Raw genomic sequence first — 17734 nt, 5'->3', positions numbered from 1 at the left:
TTCTAGGAACTTTTTGTAGCACCCTCATATACCAGGTACAAAAAGATTGCTATGGAAAAAGAGCGTGGATGAAACCAGAAGGGAAGACTTGGATAAAGTAGGCTTCAGAGGAGGATTTTTTTTAATGACTATAGAAGATCAGTTGTTTAAAAGCATCATTAAGAGGCTAGACAAGGCCTCCTGGTTCTTTCATTTGTAGCCAAGTGTATTTAGAGGAAGGAAGTTGTGTCCCCCAAGAGAAGTCCATGGTAGGGTCACTGAGGAGGTTGAAGCAGCTTGTCCTATGGGTGGTAGCATTGGACAAGGCAATAGGGTGAAGAGCTAAGTTTGGTGACTGGATAGGATGGTCTTTGTCAGAAAATTTCAAACTTGAACGATCTCCTATAAAAGTGATAGTAAAGCTATAGAGGTAAATGGTCACATTTTCCAAATGGTCAGGAATAAAGTATGCGTGCATTACAGAGCCATTACAAACACTTACAAAATGGGCTCTCTGGAAATTCATGTTTGAAGACACACAGGATATTTTGGTAGCAGTAGAGAACACATACTGACAACTGTGATGGACAATTGAGTAGCTTTAAGCAAGTGAATAATGAAGATGCTTATAAAATATTAGCATAAAGAAAAACTGTTAAAGCAACAAAAGATCTTGAGGTGAGAGTCGGCCCTCAGTCATTATTGGGTTGGTTGTTCATTTAGCACTCAACACATTTCACATGTCTGGCATGCATGGTGATCAGCCTTGTGCACACAGCCTCATTGAATTCATGCTGATGAATTCAGTCATTTAAAAAAAAAATCATTTTATTAGGGGCTCATACAACTCTTATCACAATCCATACACACATCAATTGTGTAAAGCGCATTTGTACATTCATTGTCCTCATCAGAATTCAGTCATTTTAAGTAGAGATTTTCCCATTTTTTTTGGAAGCCAGGTATAGAGATTGACTTTTAGTGACTCCAAGATGTGATAATCAAATCTAGACAGTATTGCACAGTTTTTTCATTTCTGTCTTCCATGTTTAATTTCTACCTATTTTCAGTTCCTTCAGATACCCGGTCTTGTCTGTTTTTGTTTAAGCCTGCCTAAAATCAGGGGCTTTAACCCCACCTAAGTATGTTCTCATGACTAACTCTTTGAATCCTGATTCAAAACCTCTAATTCAGCAACTCTGAGATAGTAAGAAGGAAAGCTGATTGAAATAAGGTGTAAGTGGTCAATACTTTCTCAGGGGATCTTTTAGTTTTAAATGGGAGCTTTTAGGAATTATGTAGAGGAGATGATACTGAATGCAGGCCTTTTCTCGTAGCTTCTTCTTCCTGTCTGCCAGTTACAAAAGCAATACAAAGAAGCTACTTGACTCTCCATGTCTACAAGACTGCCTGCTCCAGGTTGTTGTAAGCTGGGAATATGCACAGGCCTGGTTTAATTTTAAAGGATGCAATGTCTCACATACTTTCAAATATCTCTCTCACCAGCTTGTGTCAGCAAATCCTCCCTATTATTTGGCTTAAACTTCATTATTAGAATAATCTATAACCAGACATGGAAAGTAGAGCTACTATTTCCGAAAAGCTTTTTTGAAGAGAAAAATGAGTGGAAACGGTCATTGTCACCTTGTCTTTGAACATAATGTAAAAGGAACTACCTCAATATCTGTCTATTTTGTGTGCCAGTGCTGGGCTGAGTGGTTTCTGTACCTATTCTAATTTAATTGTTATATTAAATGTGTTTGTTGTTGAGAATATAGAGATGACCATTCAACCATTTCTATATGTATGCTTCATCGACATTGATTATATTTTTCATGTAGTGTAACCAATCATCCTCCTTTTCTGATTTGTTCATTCACATTAAAATGAACTCACTGCCCCTTCAAGTTCTTATCTACTCTTTTGTCAACTTGAGCCCCAGAGAGATCATTTTTTAAAGAGCACCTTGCTCAAGGCAGCCAGTTAATACTAGTTAAACTAAACTACATTTTCCTTTAAAAAAAACGTCAGGAATAAATTTGATTTAAGGTTTCGACAGTGTAATAGGGGGTAAATTGTACACGTGCACAAAGTTGAATTGGTAAAAGTATTGTGATAGAGATATTTACAACAATGACAAAAGATAAAAAGAGTAGCTACGTAGGCTTTTGTATAGCCAAACACTTCATAGGATTTGTTTCCTTGGTTTGGAGGCTCAGAGTTTTGAATTCACAGGACCTGCTGTACATAATTTGTTATGTCGTGTCTGGGGACTTAAAAGCTTGTGATCATCCATCAATTGGAGCAAAAGAGGAAGAAGAGAGTCATAATTATGAGAAGAATATGAAATATGTGGCCACTGTCTCCTTTTCCATAAGTCCAGAACTGGTTGTGACTGGTGACCATGACTGAACATTTTAATGTTCCTGTAGAAGAATCCTGTTCAAAAGGGGAAAATGTGGAACAGAATTTCAACTTCTCATTGACTCCAGGTTTCCTCAACTAATGAAACAATTTCCCTGAGATAATCTCTACATCATAAGTAAAAAATATCCTCTGTGATAGTTATATAATTATTTGTCAATTTGAGAGGATTAAGAGTGAAGTGGTGGAGTCTAGCATGTCAATCAGGTCATAGCCAATGAGGTCTCTGTGTGGGCATGGCTTTCTCCTAGGGACTCTGGGAACTTCTGTATTCCTCCTCGGAGGCAGGAAACACTCTCTCTGCTCACTCCCAGAGAGACATTGCAGCTGACAAGACACATGGAGACAGGCTGATGGCAGCCAGAGCCTTGGAGCAGGAGAAGCCACGTGGAGACCCCTGCTAGTGCTGAGATGCTTACACTGCCACTGGATCCACAAGACTTCTCACCCTCTGGCCTGTGATCTTCCTGCATTCAGCATCATTACCTGTGTTTCATGAGTCTGAAGGGGACTTTATAGATTGGTATCAGATATATGAGCTAATATTGAACTTATGGACTTGATCTGGACTGGGCTGGGATGTTTTCTTAATATTCAATTGTCTTATATATAAAGCTCTTTCTGATACACATATGAGTTTCTATGAGTTTGTTTCTCTAGTCCACCCAGACTAACACAAAACCAAAAAACAGTTACATTGAACTAGCATTAAACGTCTGCCTTGAGCATTACAAAAGCACTGTGGGTTAGGCTGCTAACCTTAAGGTCATGACTCAAACTTAACAGTTGATTTGCAGGAGAAAGAGGAGGCGTTGTGTTCCCATAGAGAGTTACAGTCTTGGAAACCCTATGAATCAGAATTGACTCAAGGTCAATGGTTTTGTCTTCTGGTATATTGCATCAAAATGTTAACTATACCTGGAAAAATGAGATCAGAACCCTAGTGTTCAGCAAATTCATATTACTGGGGGAGAAACTGCTCAAGAAAGGATGGTGAGAATGGCTGTACAACCTAAAGAAGGTAATCAATGTCCTTAAGTTGTACACTAAAAATGGATGCATTGGTATGTTTTGCTGTGTATATTAACAACAAAATAACATTGAAAAAGATTATCTCCTAGCAATAGTTTCAGGGGTTCATCCCATCTCCATGGCCTTTGAAAGTCTGGCATCCCTGAGAATGTGAAATTCTGTTCTGTGCTTCCCCCGTTTTGATAAGCTTTTTCTATGGAATCTTTTATCAAAATGTTGAGCAATGGCAGGCAGACACCATCCAGCTCTTCCTGACCTTCCTGTCTCGTAGCAAAGGAGGCAGTGGTTCAAGGAAACAATCACATTCCATATTCTCTTCCTATTCTTGACCTTCCTTCTTCCTCTGTTGTTGCAGGTGTGTAGAACCCAGTGGTTGTGCCTCAGATGGCTGCTTGTAAGTTTTTGAAATCTTGAACACTACCCATCACACTAAGAGACAGAAGTACTAAACACGCTATTAGGTCAATTAACAGGGATGTGCCATGAAACTATGACCTTAAACCTCCAAACCCAGGAACCAAGTTTCATCCAATTTTTGGATATACATAAACACCCTCGACAGCTACTCTTTTCTTTTTGGAGGTGGGGAGGGGTCATTGTTTTAAATCTTTCTACCGTACAACTCTTCAAACTCAACATTTTACAGTTTTACAACTTCTGATAGTAATTTGTGCTACCATGCCCTTCGTCAATATGATATTTTCATCACCGTTAATACCCTCCCTCTTCCCCCTGGTAACCACTAATTCAACTTTGATCTCAATAAATTCTTTGAACACCACCAAAGAGAATAGGATAATCTCCACTTTAGAGAACACTTCAATTCAGAATGAAGTAAATGACTCAAGTTCTCATGGTTAGGGAGTTTGGAAGCTGGGATTAGAATGCGGATTGGTCCACTGCTCCACCCTCTGCAGGAAGGCTGGGTGCTCTTTGGGGAAACGAAGGTCGGATGACTGAAAGGACAGAATTAGGGCTTTTAAGTACTAGTACCAGGAAGGGCTATAGCAAGTGAAGAACACAGCACGGGGGAAGGCTGGCTTTCACAGGAGGGATTTGCTGGTTCACATTTAGGTCTAGCCCTTCACTAGATGTTCCTGAAGACTTAGAATTTGAAGAGAGATGATGCATTGTGAACTTCCTGTCAATTCTACCAGTGTGATCTGAAGAACATGCCTCCTGTTTGGAGCGTGAGTGTGGAGACTGCATTGTAGACCTGGGTTTGGGTGAAGGCGATTTTGTTTTTACACAGGATTTAACCAAACCCATTTGTGGAAGGTAGCCTGTCAGAGATGGAAGTGTTCAGCTCCATCAGGTATTTTTCTGAAGCAGCTTTTGCCAAGTTAGCTTTCAGAGGCAGAAACTAATGATTCTGGACCGTTTCTTCATGATCTTATGACCTGAAGAATTTTCCCGTATCTCCATTAGTTCGTTTGGGTAACGTCCTTCATCAGGAGCTATATGGTGCCTCAGCTGAGACTAATAAGCCTTTGAGGGAGTTGGATTTGTGAGCACAATATTAATTACATTCGTTACAGGATTTTTCAGCTTTAGTTGCTTAAGAAATCTGAATGTTCTGGCTAGGGGACTTTCACTCTCGTGTGTGACTGATGTTGCATCCATTTTGTCATCGGCGTACAGGTTTTCCAGTTATCTCTGGGTTGTTATCCAGGCAGAGCATCTTTGGGTCCTATCATGAAAACCATCCTGTTAGCAGGTCAGCTTTCAGAATCAACCAACTCTGTCATGGGACACTTTGGGGGCCTATATGTGTGGTGTGAGTCCCTGGATGGAGCAAATGGTGGGGGTGCCCCTCTGTTCGTGGGAAGGTTAGAGATCTGAGCTCATCCTGAGGCATCTTGGAAGAAATGTCTGGCGTGATACTTCGGAAAACCCTGCCACCTGATGGGGCACGGTTTGACTCTGACACACTTTGGGTCACCAAGAGTTGGACTCAACTCAATAACAGCTAGTCATGGTGACATGGTTGAACAGAGATTCTGACTGCTTTGGGCGCCATAGGAGTTGGCATGGGTCTCCAGCTTGCCACCATGCCCTTTAGCATGAGCTCTGGAGGCAGCTGTAGTTCCATTACATGCTGGCCTCCTACGCCACATGTTAACCTATGAATCTTGCTTGTGCATGTTGCGATCCTCATGGAAGAGACGAGTGGTGAAAATCAGAAGTAGAAAGTAGTAAACATTATCTCATCGATATTAGAAAAGAATACCTCCATATAATCTTTTTTTCTAGAAGCACTTTCTTTTTTTCACGGAAGCTTTGACAGTGTTTCTGTATGGACAGGGGAATGCCTGTTCTATTTCGCATTCTTTTTGGAAATATTTCAGTTCATTGACGAGGAACCCTGTTATGCCTCGGGACATACATGATTGAAGTCATGTGTTTTTGAAACATCTGCTCATTCTTTCTATGCCGATATCCAGAGACAAATTAAAGAATGCCAACTACGTGGCAGAAGATGGATGAAGCATTTCTATTCTCTTTCTTCTCCCCCAGCCCCCTGAGGGTATGCCTTTGATACACGTGACCTCATTTGTGGGCTAATAGGAACAGTGGGATGGTATCCCAAAAAGACTCTTGGTCTCCTGACCAGCATCTTGTTTCTTCAAATTTGTTACCTATGACATTGACCTCCAAGGTCCTTTTGCCTTTTCCAGTTATTTTGGCAGTGATATTTGAGGAGTCAGTGTTTAGCTGATTAGTGCAGAGAACATTATGTTTATACTAAACTCTTTTGAGAAGAGTTTAGAGGGAAGTATTTGAGAAGTATAGAGGGAAAGTTAGGATGTCATTTCCTGAGGTGATATACAAAGCATACATGTAGGGACCCTTCTACTGGGCAGTATATACTTACTGAACTCCTATTATGCCACTCATATAGGATTGGAAGATAGGCTGAGAACAGTCTTGAGGTAGAAGAACAAGCATCCTTATGAACTGTGTGCTCCTCATTAAAATGCAGAGGTTTCAAATGGTATTCTGTTGGCGAAATCCAGCCTGGAGACTTGTTCATGCTTGATCTACTCAGTATTTTAAAGAGTAGATTAAATGCCAATATTTGAAAATTGTGGCAATAACAGATAGAGTTTTTGTTTGTTTTTACTTAGAATGTTAGACAATGCAGGTCCTCATTTATCCTGAGCAATGATTGATTGGCAGTGAGAGGTATTTATCACATTGAGACCCTCATGTTCTATTTGGTTATTTTACTTACTTGTGTTAGCTGCCAGGCTCTTCCTGCAAAGAGTTAGTCTCAGAGACTCACAGAGACAGTGCTGTCCTATCTTGTAGGCTGACTGTGAGTCAGAATTGACTCCGCGGCAGCAGGTTTGTTTGAATTCCTCAACAGCCAAACTTCAAAATCTCTGCCTTAAAACACCTGAAGCTTATTCCTGGCCTTTATGAAGCCCCAAGTGGGTGTTCCTATCTTTCAAGCAATGATTCCGAAGCTGAAGTACCTTCCATTTTATAGCCATGCCATCTTCAGCCCGTGGCTTCTAAAGTCACAGCAGAAAAGCAAAGAGAAGGAGGGCAGAGTTTCATGGACCAGAGTCGGAAGTGATGCACATTATTTCCATCTGTATTGCATTGCCCACATCCTACTGCTAGGGAGACTGGAAAATATAGTCTAATTGTGTACCTGGGCAAGAGAACATAGACTCATTGAATGACAAGCCAATTCCTGGCACAAGAAATTAGTGCCTTTGAGTGAAGAAGTCAAAAGTTTCAATAGGAAATTTACTAAATTTACATCTAGTATAAATTTATGTTTAGTATATATTTCCTGGGCACCTACTATGTGTTGGACACCATGCAATTCACTGAGTAGGTTTTAGGAAAGAGGCCACATGATGAAAGCAATGTGTTAGAGGACTTAGTGTCATGATAGCATGTAAAATAAGGGAAGGCCAACTCTCTGTTAGAAAGGGCGATGAGAAGACGGTGACTGGCCTTCTCCGGTCGGGAGGCAATGAAGTTGTTTGCACACACAGCAGGGTCATCACTGTCTAGGACAGCTTGACATATGTTCAATCATCGCTCACATTTGTGATGCCAGTCCTCTTGTTATTCTTTTATCAGGAGGGGGAAAGCAATGCTTTATTTAATTAAATAATTTGTTTATGTTTATATACGTCTTGGCAAGACGAGAGAATGAAAATTGAGGACGCCAATTGAGTTAGTTAGTTTATTGTGCCAACCTGACCGATAAACACATGTGGGGTTAATTGAAGGGTGGAGAGATCAATGGCTCAGTGAGCCTCGCCTTTCTAGTTCTCAGGTCTTTTGCTTTGTGATGCACGCACCAGGGTGCAGCTGCCTTAGCCAATTACCTGGTTTAGCTGGCAAGACTCTTCCTACAAGACATCCCTGAGGAGAAGCCACATGGACCTACCCCGATGCAGCCCTGGGTGCTGGAACAGCCATGTGGAGACCCTGCCAGCGCTGAGATGTTTACACGTTCACTGACTCGGCTTTCCCCCTGCAGTCAGCATCATTGCGTCTGTTTTGTGAGATGGAGGAGGACTTTGTGGATTGATGTTGGACATATGGGCTAATGTTAGACTTGACTTGGGCAGCACTGGGTTGGGATGTTTTCTTGATGCACACTTAACCTTTATATAAAACCCTCTCTTATACGTGATTTGCTGTGGATTTGTTTCTCTAAAGTACCTAGACTAATACACCAATTTTGTTTTTGTAAGTAAAATGACAAATAGAAATATAATGAGTTTAAGTGAACGATAATGACTCTGTAATTGCTCCGAGGGCTCTCCAACTTAATAATAGATTCATAATCTGAAGACATGAAATCAGCGGAACCATGTTCTAAAAAGAGGACTGAGTTCTTGGGCACACTTGATGGGGCTTAGAGCAACTTTGAAAAAGTTTTTGGCAAGAGTTGGGCTACCTAGGAATCTGACATGTTTGCTCACTCTAAGCTCTCCAAACCAAACCACTTGTTATCTTCAATTCTATTACTATAAGCAGCTGTGCTTGCACAGTGTGGTAGGTATTTGGCTGCTAACTGAAAGGGCAGAGGTTCAAATCCACCAGCTGCTCCCCAGGAGAATGATGTGGCAATCTGCTTCGGCAGAGGTTTACACCCTCTGAACCCGGTGAGTGTTTCTCCTCAGGCCCAGAGTGCCTGGGTGAGTCAGAAAGGACGTGCTGGCAGTAGGTTTCTTACTACAATGTTGTGCCAGAGCACGGCTCTCTCTCTGACATCACTGTCATGGTTAAACTCGGCGTGATCTCAAAGACTAACTGAAGTTATGTGTATGACATTTCCAAAATTTAGTACAAACCAGAGACTTTGGGTTGTTGACTTGCAATTCTGCTTCTGGCAGTGGACTGCTGGGATGGCCCCGACGGAGAGCCAGTGGTACACCACGGTTATACCCTCACTTCAAAAATTCTCTTCAGAGATGTGGTGGAGACTATCAACAAGCACGCTTTTGTGAAGAATGAGTAAGTATGGCAATGTAGCTGGGAGCTGAACTCCGGATAGTGGAGGGAGGAGCACCAGAGGACACTGGGCTACAAAATCATTCTCTTCTCTGCACGCTCCCTCCCTCTTCCTCCTCTTCCCTCTTGCTCTTTCCTTCCCTGCACAAACATCACGAACAAATAGCGTGGTCTCCCTGTGGATGCTTTCCGTATTTCACTGATTCCTTATTGTATGCTCTCTCACCTTAAAGCCTTCAGAACGCTCTGAGAAGTTTTTCTGGATTTCTCCACTCACAGTGTCCACAAAAACTGAACACCCAGGCAACTATGCCTGACAAGCAGTTTATTGATAACACAGTGCAATGTAATAAGAAAACACTGTGTGGGATTTCAGACTTGATGGATGTCCTGTATTGACTATGGTGCCTGGCGTCCTTCTGTTACTTCTCTCCTTGACATTCAATTGTGTTGACCGTTTCCTTGTTTTCTAAACTTTTTTCTTTCTTTTTAAAAAAATCATTTTATTAGGGGCTCATACAACTCTTATCACAATCCATATATACATCAAGTGTGTAAAGCACATTTGTACTTTGCCCTCATTTGTACTTTGCCCTCATTGCCCTCATCATTCTCAAAACATTTGCTCTCCACCTAAGCCCCTGGCATCAGGTCCTCATTTTTCCCCTCCCTCCCCATACCCCCCTCCCTCATGAACCCTTGATAATTAATAAATTATTATTTTGTCATATCTTGCCCTGTCTGACGTCTCCCTTCACCCACTTTTCTGTTGTCCGTCCCCCAGGGAGGAGGTCACATGCAGATCCTTGTCATCGGTTTCCCCTTTCCACCCGCCCTCCCTCAGCTTTCTAAGCTTTCATGGTCACTTTCTGCCCTCTAGTTCTGTCATTGCTTTTTTGTGGGGTGGGGGTGGGCAGGCTGTGTGCTTTTATTCTGTCTCCTTATCCTCTTAATAGCTAATATTTCCTAAGGTATTGACATTGGCCTCTTTTACTTTTGATACTTTTCTAACTGTAGTCCAGAACTTTCCCCTATGCTTTCAGACCTGTACAGAAACATTCCAGTAAACATTTACTATCGGATTAACTGACCAGATGGTTGGTAGCCCAGTGTGTAACCACTACACCACCCGGAAAGCTGATGTACATTCCCCCTTTCTCTGTTCTTTAGGAGCCCTAGTGATGCTGTCCAATAAGTGTCGGACTGCTAACCTCAAGCTTGGCAGTTCAAACCCACCAGGAGAAAGAGAAAGCTATCTGCTCCTGTAGTGATTGACAGCTCAGAAAGCTTACGTAGAATCTCCACTAGTCAGAATTGACTCAATGGCAGTGAGTGGGCTTTGGTGGTGGTGTGCAAAGATAGTGGTTCAAACCTACCCGATGTTCGGCAGGGGAGATATGTGCCTGTCTGCTCCCTGAAAGATTGACAGCCTTGGTAACCCTGCATAGGGTTGCTATGAATGGGGATTGAGTTGATGGTGGTAGGTTTGTGGATTGGTTTTACTCTGTTCGGTTTTACTCTAGACCTCTTTCTGACATATCCTGTAACAAAGAAATCGCTGGTTTACTTCTCCTTTTTTAAAATCTATAAGATTGTGTACTTACTCCCTGTACATGAAGAGCTATGTATTATTCATTCTTCATTGCCTAGTATGGTGCCCACAATAACCCAGGCATGCAAAAAATTATTGGAAATGAAAATAAGTGAACTGAAATGACAGTGGTATAAAATCAGTTTCATAGGCATTAGTAGCCTTGAAAATTTAAAACTATCTGTCCTTCTCATTAATTAATTAATCCATCATGCGGTAAGTGCAGTTCTAGCAAGGGTTACACAGTAGGTTTCGTTTCCTTCCACGGAAGAATCTCAAGTAGCACAGCGTAAGGGATCCTCTGCTGGTGAGAAAACTGCGGCCTATGAGATTTGTAGGAGCCCTTCGTGACTAGGGAGTGCTTATCATAAGCTTGAGGCCCCTTGGGAGAAAGGCACTTCAAATTACAACAGTTAACAAGTTTGTTCCATATATTTCAAAAGTTCAAGTCTTTATTTTTTCTTTGTTAAAATTTAATTATCGTTTTGTACCAGTTGCCCCACTTTGGCATTATTGCCCTTTGGGACCAAATAGTTGCTTGGTATGGGGAGACTGTCTTTTGCTTGTGGAATGGCCATCAGGACTCACCCATTAGATGTCCAAGGATACCCACTCTTCCAAACATTGCCGAATTTCCCATGAGTGAGGGTGGGTTACCTGTGTCACTTTTATAAGCAATGCATTATCCGAAGCATCCTTAGGCATACATAGGCTTTAAATAAACCAATCAATAATTTAAAAATTCATTGTTAAAACCTCCAATTCAGAGTTGCTTGTTGTGTTTCCGTCACCCCAGGGTGGAAACCTGTGTGAGCACCCAGTGAGCAAACAAATAGGCTGTTGTTTGACAACCGACCCAAGTTCCATCTCAAAGGTTTTCCCCTCTCACTCTACCTTAGACATCAGGCTTTCTAATGAGGATAGAATGTGGATTCCGAAAGTGATCATGTCCTTGTGGACCTTGTGCTTGTCATGAAAGCCCACAGATAAATGTTCCTTCTCTACATGGGTACATTACATAATGTAACTCTTAGTTTATAGACTTTGCGGAGTCCTGGCGCTGGAGTGAACCATGCAGTAGACTGCTCACCACAGGCCCGCAGTTCCACCACGAGCTGTCCCCCTCAGAGGATTGCTACGAGTCGGGATCGGCTTGATGGCAGGGAGTGTCCTTTTGGAATATACTCTAGAAAAATACCGTCCCTATTACTTCTGAAGATAACTCATGCAACATGAGAGGAAAAATCTTTCAAATGGAATTTGACATGATTTCTTATTATGAGGGGAAAAAACCCAACAAAACCCCCAAAACTAGAAGAGTGAAATCATGTAATACCTCAGACTCCCTTTCTGCCTTGTCCCCCAATTCCTCAGGCTGTGTCTGAGTCATTAGTTTATGGGGGGTCACATTCTGAGCACAGAAGTACTGAAGTACTGAAAGACTGAATGCTTTTTTACGAAAGTAAAGACTTGTATACAACTTGATACATTGATTTGAAGTGCCTGATATAGGGAACTATAAAACAGAATTCCACTATATTATTGTACCCTCAATAGTAATTTTCAAACTGAAGGCTGACTCTGTATATCAGATTAAATGTGGCATCTGATGATATTCAGTGGGCATGTAGCTGTGTCTAGACCTTAGAGTAAATAGGACAGATGTATGCATTTTCCTCCCATAGGCCTATGATGTCTCACGTCTGTTGCTCTCTTCCGTGTCCTTTTTTCGTGAGCTCTAATGTTCTGACCATTCTTACCCCTGATGAAAAATGTTAGCTGAAATCATCCTACTTGTATTAGCACTTTCTGTTGCCATCGGCCTCAGTTTGATCATTGCCACGATCATAAATGCTGTCAAGCCTTGGGCAAGACCTCCGTGGTCACACAATAATGTTCTAACCCCCCTCGGAGTTGCTTCTACCTCCTAGCATGAAATGGGTTACTGTTTTCGCAGGTTTCCCGTGATATTGTCCATTGAGAATCACTGCAGCATCCAGCAGCAGAGGAAGATTGCTCAGTACCTGAAGGGGGTCTTCCAAGACAAACTGGATCTCTCCTCGGTAGACACAGGAGAGTGCAAGCAGCTTCCAAGCCCTCAAAGTCTGAAAGGCAAAATCCTAGTGAAGGTAATTACCCCCAGGAATGCAATCCAATGCATTTTATATCAACTAAGCCTGCGTCCTTAGGGATTGGGAATGGGTTTACCCGGAGAATAAGAATTAGAATCAACAGTGCGTCTAGATCTGCATATGCATCTGATTCCATTCCCTCCAAAGAAGCTCATTAACCAAAAGTATATGCTGGGATTTGTGCCTTTGAAGTGAGGACATCAGTCTCATAAATCGAATATTTAAGTGTGTAATAATTCACATAGAAGAGAAGTTGTGTGTGTGTGGTGGGTGGGTAAGGGTGGTGGTGGTGGTGGTGGCGTAGAGGGGAAGAAAAGGCTCCTTACACCCCTATCTGAAAGAATTCTCTTCAGATTCTTCTCCCATTTCAAGCTCCAATAATTTTTTGTCAAAAAAAGAAAAAGGAGTCTGTATGGTTGATCAGCCTTAGGCCTGCAGGGGAGAAAGGCTTGCTTCGAAGAGGAGCTCAGACGCTGACACACTGCCCATGGGGCTTGAGGGGCTGCCAAGGAGCAGTAGGTGAAATAGACTGACATTTTGTAAACAGATTTTCTGAGGGAGGAAATTCACTACCTGCAATGAATATTATTACTGCAAAGAACCGCCGGAGAGACTGGTATGTTGGGTTTTCAGATGGCTGCCTGGATAAATGTACTTAATTCTAGCTCATTTGATACGCAAAGACAAAACTCACTTTTTATGGTTTGCATTGTTTTGAGATTGAAAGTCTAACACAAGAACAGTGGCACATAGACATTCAAACCAGGCTATATTTTACTTAGGGGTGTGGGTACAGGCAGTTCCCCCTACTTATGAATGAGATCTGTTACAAATGATTTGAATTTATAGGTAAAAAGGGCCCAAAACCGTCTCAAGGTAATTGTTGAGAAGAGTTTGTTGTAAGTAAGGGTTCATTTCATTTCCTTCAAAGCGAGGGCAGATTTGCATACCATTAAAGATGAGCACTGCCTGTGATACGTTGGACGTTTGCCTGATAGGCTACCTGTACAGGGAATGGAGTATCACATTGCATGCACTGGAAAGTCCAGGGCAGTGGAATTTCTTAGGAAGCCTTTAATGGGGATTGTAAGAGAGTGGAGCTAATGGGAAAGATTCATTAGCGATATAAAGTATCTTTGGCATGGATCAAAACCTGACTTTCTAACAGTTATATGACGATTATAGATAATGAACTTGTTAAGAGGTGTTGTAAAGCCGTTTGTGTAAAAGCAGTTTGAATAAACTCTCTAAATAATGGGAGTTCTAATAAGGTAGGTTTTGCTTGACATCTCACTAAAGCAAACCCTCGTGGGTAAACTTGATTGAGGTGCTAGGAAATCTAAATGTCATCTCTATAATCCTACACACAGGGTCCCACGTTGGTTCAATGTTGGTAGCCTGTAGGCAGAAGGCAAAGTATAGAGAGTGTCCATTTGATGCAAGCCTTTCCCTCTGTGACAGTTAAACTCAAAGAGACTATTTGACATGAACTAATTGAATCCCTTTCTGTATAACTATGTTTTGGGTCACTTGGCAGAAAATGTTTCAGAGTTTATGGGCAGCAGGATGAATCAGGGCCAAAGTGTCAGAGGCTCTCACTGGGATGAGTGGCAGCAGCCATGTGTACTGCAACTATTTCAAGGGCAGGCGAGGTCCATTTACTAGTGGTAATAATGCTTTCCAAAAGGAGCTATCCGGGATGTATGGACCAGCATATTCCCCTTGAAAGCAAAGCCAAACAGAAGGACTCTCATACCCACGGAACTTGTTTTTCTGTGTCTTCACCTTTGGAACCGTTTTTCACCCACAGACCACCTTTGAATGATGACTTACCACTCTGGAGATTGGCGAGTTGGGTATTGTAATAATACACACACACACACACACACACACACACACACACACATTTCAATGATGTGTACATACATGTTTCCATGCATTTCATCTTCAAAAAGAAACAAAAAATTCTTTGATAAATAATAATAAACACTAATTTCCATAGACCCCTACCTATCTGGCCTTGTTGCCTACTTCTACAGGTGTGGGTCACAAAGGTCACGCAGCTGGAACAAATACTTCAAGTTCTAGAGTGTAGCTCCTACACGAAGTTGTATGTGGATTGGAAAGGGATCCACAGGAGAGACCTAGGTCATTCGCCTAGATTTCTACTGAACTTAGGTCACAGAAGAGTCTCCCTAAGTTTATTCTGTAGTTTACGAGGACATGGCAAAAAGCAGTGGACCAGTAGTTCCAGTTTATACATTTGTGGGTTTATTCAAACCCAAATGTGTTTGAATATTCAGTCCAGACAGGTTCTCTCAGTAATGCACTTGTTTTAGACTTATTAGCACACTTAAACAAATTCCAGTCAAAACAGTGGCTCCCGAGAGGATTTGTTGGGCCAGTTAAATTCACAGCCACAAGGTCAGCTCAGAAGGCTCTGGTGACTGTGTCTTGATATTCTAAAGCAGTCATTTTGCTAGTATGGATTCTTAATATAGGTTTTGTTTTCACTATAGAAATTATTGAATCTGCTTGAACCGATCACTATGCTAAATACCTGAGATCAAAGCTCTAAGTACCAAGGTAGGTGCAGATAGAAATGTCCCTCAAAGCCTGACCAAACTGGTAGTTTAATCAAGGGAGGAAGTAAGTGAGGTGGTTGATCCACATGTAACCCCAAACCAAACCCAATGTCGTCAAGTTGATTCCGAACACACACTGAAGGAGGAGCAAATATTGCCCTGGAGAGCAGGGAGTGCTAGATGTCCCTGGCGCGTGAGTTAAGAGTGGCTGGTGGTTTCCAACTGCTGACTTTGTAGTTAGCAACCCAATGTGTAACCCATCACGCCACCAGGGCTCCCTCGAGGAATTACAGAAGGACTTTAATACTAGGAGGTGGAAGCTATTAAGGACCATTTTTAGAGGCTGCTAATGACAGAGGGCTTGGAGCCTGATTCTCTGTGCCCACTCCTTTGCTAGAAGATTCTTCTCTCGAGGAGATAAACCCAAACAAAGGGCAATGCCTTACAGTTGATTCCAACTCATGGCATCCCATGGGGAGCAGAACTGCTCCATAGGGGTTTCAGCACTGGGAACTTTTGGAAGCAGATCTTCAGGCTTGTCTTCTACAGAACATCTTGATGGGTTTGCCCTGCCAACCTTTTGGCTAATAGCTATTTGTGCTACCCAAGGACTCTAGACGTTGTTCTTGAGTGCCATCAAGTTGAATTGGATTCAGTAACAGAGCAGAACTGTCCTACAGGGTTCCCCCCACCACACCACCCCAACTCTTCTCCGAAGCAGATTGCCAGACATTTCTCCCATGGAGCCACTGGGAGGGTTCTAACCCACAACCTTCTGACCAGCGGCGGAAGCTTCAACCACCAGGGCTCCTTTTTCTTGGTGAAACCCCTATTCCATTTCCAATTCCAATTAGGATACCCCTACTATTCAGTTTCTGATTTCCCAAACCTCTTCCTGTTTGCAAGTGAGAAGCCTGGTAGCTCTTGTAGACACCTATATCAGGCCTTGCCTAGGGTGGCTATTCTTTACTTATTCTAAGTTTTTCTCAGGGTGACTTGGTAAAGAGAATAAAGGAGAAGATAACTCAGAGATAACTACATAATTAACCATTTGTCCTTTCTGGAGTTCTTCCCTATGTTCTTCTAGATAATTGAGGTCATACTGTATATATACTTAGATACCTTTAATTTCTTAACATTATATAAGACAGGAGCCCTGCTGGTGCTGTTTTAATAAGCCTTGAGCTGCAAACTGAAAGGTTGGGTGTTCAAACCCACTAGACACTCTGGGGGAGAACTATAGGTTGTACACGCCTGCAAAGATTTACGTTTTGGGATGTCCTGTGGAGACTCTGTCCTTTAGCGTCACTGTGAGTGAGAAAGGACTCGATGGCAGTAGAGCACATCCTAGGAATTTTCCTCGTTACAAAGCTCATGATTTAAAAAATACGTTAGTGAGTGAGGCAAGAGAAGAGGGAGGAGAGTGCCCAGTGGGGGAGCGCTTCATTGCATTGCCCGTGAAAGAGGGGGCTGGCTACACACAGGGAGGCCAATAGATTCCAAGTGGAAAGGGCACCTAGACAACCAAGCTGCACCTGGGCTGTGCATCATGATGGGATGGGGGTCATGCTGTTTACGGGAGTCATATGTTCCTAAAAAGAAGTCTGCTGTGAGTTTTATTTTTAAATACAGTGCCATTAAGTAATTATATTTAATTGAAAGTAATTTCGAGTGACTCTTCTTGAAAATCCCTCTCCCATTGTTTTACCTCCAATTCAAGCTCTTTCCCTTCTCATCAGTCTGAAGCCCGGATCGGTACTTCATTTAGGTCAGTAATTTATTTGGGTCAATGCTTAACCCAAAACCCAGTGATCTCAAGTTGATTCCAACTCATAGACCCTATAAGATAAAGTAGAACCATCCCATAGGGTCCCAAGGCTACACATCTTCATGGAAACGGACTGCCACTTCTTTCGCCGTTGGAGCTGAGCTCAACCATCTTTTGGTTACTGGTTGAGCACTTTAGCCACTGCATCACCAGGGTTCTTGGCCAAGCTATATAGCATATTCTGTTTTCATGCTTAAAGTCTTCCTTTTCTTCCATTTCAGGGCAAGAAGTTGCCTTTTCACCTCGGGGATGACGCCGAGGAAGGAGACGTTTCTGATGAGGACAGTGCTGATGAAATTGAAGATGACTGCAAGTTCAAACTTCATTATGTAAGTTACAGACCCTCCGTACGCTCCAGTATGAATGGGATTTCCGATGGCTGCCTTTGGAATCCTCATGCACACGGTAGCCATCGTGCCCCAGAATATATATATTGAAAATTACCTTTTGTGCTGGCAACAAGTGTGTGTTGCATGAATGAGTCAAGAGGCCTTGTGTCTTAAAATTGGGAAGAATATTAGGAATTGGTTCATCTAACCCCCTCTCAAGGGGCACACCCATTCTTATTACAAAAGTAAAACAATGATTGGAAATCTCAGCATATATATTTTTTTAAATCATTTTTTTAGGGACACATACAACTCTTATCACAATCCATATATACATCAATTGTGTA

At 42.1% G+C, this 17734-nt stretch overlaps 1 protein-coding gene across 1 annotated transcript in view; it reads left to right on the top strand.

Annotated features, from left to right (window-relative positions):
* Positions 1-17734, top strand: part of PLCH1 (phospholipase C eta 1) — a 261944-nt gene that overhangs the window by 182352 nt on the left and 61858 nt on the right. Inside the window, exons 9-11 of the mRNA XM_045297657.1 lie at positions 8805-8925; positions 12471-12642; positions 17280-17387. Coding sequence (XP_045153592.1) covers positions 8805-8925; positions 12471-12642; positions 17280-17387 — 401 coding nt within the window. The remainder of the gene's footprint in view (positions 1-8804; positions 8926-12470; positions 12643-17279; positions 17388-17734) is intronic.

This window comes from Echinops telfairi, unplaced genomic scaffold (genome assembly GCF_000313985.2).
Source record: "Echinops telfairi isolate 266 unplaced genomic scaffold, ASM31398v2 ScPeMD7_7420;HRSCAF=8458, whole genome shotgun sequence".
Taxonomy (NCBI): Eukaryota; Metazoa; Chordata; class Mammalia; order Afrosoricida; family Tenrecidae; genus Echinops; species Echinops telfairi.
Note: the sequence above shows the minus strand (reverse complement) of the source record. Positions and strands in the feature narration are given on the sequence as shown.